Source organism: Buceros rhinoceros, unplaced genomic scaffold, assembly GCF_000710305.1.
Source record: "Buceros rhinoceros silvestris isolate BGI_N320 unplaced genomic scaffold, ASM71030v1 scaffold12907, whole genome shotgun sequence".
Classification (NCBI taxonomy): Eukaryota; Metazoa; Chordata; class Aves; order Bucerotiformes; family Bucerotidae; genus Buceros; species Buceros rhinoceros.
In genome coordinates, this window is record NW_010424104.1 from 1 (window position 1) to 5,336 (window position 5,336).

Sequence of the window (5,336 nt, forward strand, 5' to 3'; positions counted from 1 at the left end):
GCCCAAGGAGATGGTGCAGTCCCCATCCCTGTAAGTGATTAAAAGCTGTGTGAATGTGGTGCTGAGGGACATGGTTTAAGGACCCTGGCAGTGCTGAGTGAATAGTTGGACTGGATGGTCTTAAAGGTCTCTTCCAACCCAAATGATTCTGTGATTCTGTAAAATGTGAACTGATGTTTTTCTCTTCTCTTACAGTCCATGTGTCACTAGAGTGATTCAGATTGAGCCTCAAGCATATGTGGAAAATGACAATACTTGCTACAGTCCTCCACCCCCATACAGCAGTCACAGTTTTGCACATGAAACTCAGATTACAATGCAGTCTACAGTGCAGCTGCGCACAGAATACGATCCTCATACGCAGGTGTACTACACCACAGCAGAACCTCGCTCAGAAATATCTGTGCAGCCAGTGACAGTGACACAAGATAATCTTAGCTGCCAGAGCCCAGAAAGCACAAGTTCGACGAGGGATTTGCTTTCCCAATTCTCAGAGTCCAGTATGCATTGCCTTGAGCCACCCTGTACTAAGTGGACACTCTCATCTTTTGCAGAAAAGCATTATGCTCCGTTCCTCCTAAAACCAAAAGCTAAGGTAAGTGGTTGAAAAAACCAGATATTTACCTGTTTTTTAAAAATAGACTTCTACCTTGCCCAGTAATAAAATTATCCTGGTAGTGGTATTAAATGTAAGGAATAAATAGAATTCTTTTGAAATAACAGTTCTTAATAATTTTACATCTAATTTAATACTTTAAAAGTTTTATCTTCCAAGTGCTGTGGAGACATATTTTACAAATAAAAGTTAGGAGTGAGGGTTTTGGTGACATAGTAACATAAGCTTGCGAACAGTGAAACTAAAGTCACTTTTAAACTTTGTTATGATATAAATTTCTCATCCATGATTCAAAGCCCCTTCAATAAAGCACAAGTTAGCTTACCCCTGTAGTGTATGTGTGTACAGAAAAAAAGGAAGGAAGAAATAAAAGCTTTAAAATAGACTGATTTGTGTTACTTTTGAACCTAGCTTTGCAGTGCACCTTTATGAATTGTTAGTTTCTTTAGAAACCTAAAACCAAATGCACTTCCATTTTCTGTTGCAGATTGTGGTTATTCTTCTTTTTCTGGGTTTACTTGGGCTCAGCCTTTATGGAACTACCCGAGTGAGAGATGGACTAGATCTCACAGACATTGTACCAAGGGAAACACGGGAATATGACTTCATTGCTGCACAGTTCAAGTACTTTTCCTTCTACAACATGTATATTGTGACACAGAAAGCAGACTATCCAAACGTCCAGCACTTACTTTATGAACTTCACAGAAGTTTCAGCAATGTGACATATGTTTTGTTAGAAGAGGATAGGCAGCTTCCCAAAATGTGGTTGCACTACTTTCGAGACTGGCTGCAAGGTAAGAGAGAATTGCATGAACTTTTCTTGATTCTATAGTAGTAACCACTTGTTCACGCTAGTAATGATCCCCTCTTTGAAAACAGTCACACGGTTAAAACCACAAGCAGGAGGGAGAACACCTAGGTGCTGAACTGAGCTCACACATTGACTCACTGTTTCTCCAACAGGTCACTTACATTCTTTGTGGCTAAATTTACTCCCCAGTAGGACTGTTTTGAAGCTTTAAGAGATTATATCCATGAGAGGCCACCTCATGCTATTAATTTCTAAGCAGCTAATGAGGAATTCTGCTTTATAATTAATGGCCAAGTATGGCCCACTGTCATGGGAAAATAAATGTTTTCTGAGTGTTTTGAGAACAGTAAATGTAAAGTCCCCATCCAGTGATGTATTTTGGCACAAGCTTAACTTTCAGCACAAGTGATCCTGGGACTGCTGGCATGATGAAAATTCAGTGCAGTTCATGTGTTTTATTGGATTGGGAACTTACTCTGTGTTCTAAATTTTCAGTCAAGTATTCTAACTCTTTCTATGGTGCTGGTTTTTCTGTGCTGAATTGTAACAGGGGAGGGGGGGAGACAAGAGAAGTCATGGCCTTTCAGTTACTATGATGATAATTATCTTGAAGTCAGCTTACTAAAGGTACTAGAATTACATATGTTGAGGCAAATAACTGTTTTGTATTTAAAATAAATCATACTGTTACATCTCAGCAAATATAAATAACAGCAAGCATGTTCTGCCCAGAATCCTCAGTCCTACCTCTGTCCTTCTGTCTGGAGAATCTCCAGGAACTTTTTACCAACAGAAAAAAAATTGTGCTTACCAAGTGAGACTGTAAATTTTAACCTTAACTGCTTTCAGGTGACTAGTGCAGCCCATGATTCTTAGAGAACACGTAGGTAACTGCCAGTATTTTGGGTATTCTATTTCTTCTGAAAATACGTGGATGCATCCAAATGACACGTCTAAACAAAACAGTCATGTTTCCTGTGTATTTAATAAACTGATAAATCATGCAAAACAGTATTTCAGCTATTAGTTTCAGCTTTGGTTTTTTAATATTTTTTAAATATATTGGATCCATTCATTACAGTGTACTTACTGGAAGTTTTACTTAAAATATTTTGCTAACATAAGCATATTGAGCTGTAAAGGAAGGTATTACTGGCAGGAAGAAAATTCAGCATAGCTTAGATATTTTGGTGGATTGGAACCTTACTGTACTTTCTAGATTTCTAAGCAAGGATCTTTCTCCATGTTTTTCCAAATTCTTTTGTAGCTCTGTTGTTTATTTCTTTTGCGGATATTTTTTGTTGTTGTTCCAAAACAGTAGGAAAAAAATGTGTCTTCTGTAGACCTTACACCTTTGCCCCTGACATCAAATTTGTGAGGGAGATGGAAATCTAAGGTCGTGTTCAGGACCTTCACATACTAGTGCTAAACTTCAACACAGTCTGCCAACAAAAAATTCAGGAAGTGGTGCCCTTGGATCTGCTCCGTTTTTGGCTTCTGAGAGTGGAACACTGACAGCTAGCCCAGTTGGTGCGACTCCCAAGGGCACTCGCATTCCCATTGCCCCTCTCTCAGGCACACCATATACTTTTGCAAACCTCTTCCACTTTGGATGCCTCCCTGTTCTCATTGTAAGCATGTAATCACCTCCTTGTGCTAAGGACTGTTTGTGTGGCCCTGGCCCAGTGCCAAGGGCCTGCACATCTCATTCTCTGTGCTTTATGTCCATGCTCTTATGTGACCTTTCCAGATCTGCCCCAAGGGTTGTTCCTGTTGTCTTTTACTGCCCACAGTTACATTTTCTCCTCCATCCCACACTAGCCTGCCTGTTCTTCTTCTTTGTCTTCCCCTTTTCTTCCACTGGAGGAGCTGTGAGTATTCCTGGTATTCTGGATGTACTGACAGGGTGCGAGGGGCTAAAACTTTACACAGAAACAGTCGGAGGGGCTCCACGAAGCAGTGACTTGCCATGGTTCAAGTGGACGTGCCAGCCCTGTGATGGAAGGCACATTGGTGCATTGATCACCCACAGCTTAATGAATTATGTTTACTAATCAGCACTCAGGTCTATGTCCTTACACCTCCTTCCCACCTTTCCCAAGAGGGGCACAATTTATAAAAAACTAGTGCCTTGTAAAGACATGGGCCTGTCTTTGCGGAGTCTGATACTGTATTCACAAAGCTATAAAGAAGAAGGATATTGAGATGTATCAATAGAAGGCATTGATGTAGCAGGGGGGAACTAAAATGTTATACTGAAAGCTGCCATACTTGTCATAGCTAGGGAATTATCTCAAGATGCAGGCACTAACAGACAGAATAATACCTGGTTATTACCAGCTGGGGCTGATACTTGAGTGAGTAAGAGGAGGGAAGGTGAAAGCAGAAATCAGAAACAAGGTGCAGTTTTAGGTTGCATTCAGGGAGTTTACTCTGTGAGATGGGAACAGTTCTACTGGGGTAGTTTTACATGCTGGAGGAGCAGAATAGGTGAAGTAGGGACAACTTTGAACTTCCTGGCTAATTTCTGCTGACTGGACTGAGAATCCAGCACTAGAGATTAATGGTCCTGGTGAACGGTCCTGGCTAACAGAGGAGGTACCAGCTGACTGGAGATTGGCAAATAAGATGGCAATCCACAAGAAAGGCCGGAGGGAGGACCCAGGGAACTGCAGGCATGTCAGTGTGACCTCAGTGCCAGGAAAAGTCGTGGAGCAGATCATCCTGAGTGTCATCATGCAGCATGTACAGGACAGTCAGGTGATCAGGCCCAGTCAACGTGGATTTATGAAGGGCAGATCTTGTTTGACCAACCTGATCTCCGTCTATGACAAGGTGACCCATTTCATGGACAAGGGAAGAGCTGTGAATGTTTTTTATGTGGACTTTAGTAAGGCCTTTGACACTGTTTCCCATAACCTTCTTCTCCAGAAACTGGCTGCCTATGGCTGTATGCTTCACTGGATAAAAAACTGGCTGGATGGCAAGGTCCAGAGAGGGGAATGGAGTTCGATCCAGTTGGTGGCCGGTCACCAGTGGTGTCCCCCGGGGCTCAGTGTTGGGGCCTGTCCTCTTTAACATCTTTATCGATCTGGATGAGGAGATTGAGTGCACCCTCAGTGAGTCTGCAGGTGACACCAAGTTAGGTGGAGATTTGATCTGCTGGAAGGTCAGAAGGCTCTACAGAGGGATCTGGACAGGCTGGATTGATGGGCTGAGGCCAATGGTATGAGGTTCAGTAAGTGCTGGGTCCTGCATTTGGGTCACAACAACCCCCTGCAATGCTACAGGCTTTTGGAAGAGTGGCTGGAAACTGCCCAGCAGAAAAGGACCTGGGGGTGCTGGTTGACGCTGGCTGAACATGATCCAGCAGTGCCCAGGTGGCCAAGAAGGCCAATGGCATCCTGGCTTGTACCAGCAACAGTGCAGCCAGCAGTAGCAGGAAAATGATTGTCCCCCTGTACTGGGCACTGGTGAGGCCACACCTGTGTCCGATGTTGGACCCCTCACTTCGAGAAGGACATTGAGGTGCTAGAGCGTGTTCAGAGAAGGACAACGAAGCTGGTGAAGGGTCTGGAGAGCAAGTCTGATGAGGAGCAGCTGAAGGAACTGGGGTTGTTCAGCCTGGGGAAAAGGAGGCTGAGGGGAGACCTTCTTGCTCTCTACAACTACTTGAAAGGAGGTTGTAGCGTGGTGAGGGTTGGTCTCTTCTCTCATGTGACAAGTCACAGGACGAGAGTTAAGGGGAAATTTAGTTTGGATATCAGGAAAAATTTCTTTACACAGAGGGTCATTAAGCACTGGAAGAGGCTGCCCAAGGAGATGGTGCAGTCCCCATCCCTGTAAGTGATTAAAAGCTGTGTGAATGTGGTGCTGAGGGACATGGTTTAAGGACCCTGGCAGTGC

The 5,336-nt window shown here is 43.4% G+C and overlaps 1 protein-coding gene across 1 annotated transcript in view; it reads left to right on the forward strand.

Annotated features, from left to right (window-relative positions):
- The first annotated feature begins 185 nt into the window (after positions 1 to 185).
- PTCH1 (patched 1) overlaps positions 186 to 5,336 on the forward strand; it is a 26,309-nt gene continuing 21,158 nt past the window's right edge. The window contains exons 1-2 of the mRNA XM_010140671.1: positions 186 to 595; positions 1,104 to 1,413. Of these exons, the coding sequence (XP_010138973.1) occupies positions 317 to 595; positions 1,104 to 1,413 (589 nt within the window). The 5' untranslated portion in view covers positions 186 to 316. The remainder of the gene's footprint in view (positions 596 to 1,103; positions 1,414 to 5,336) is intronic.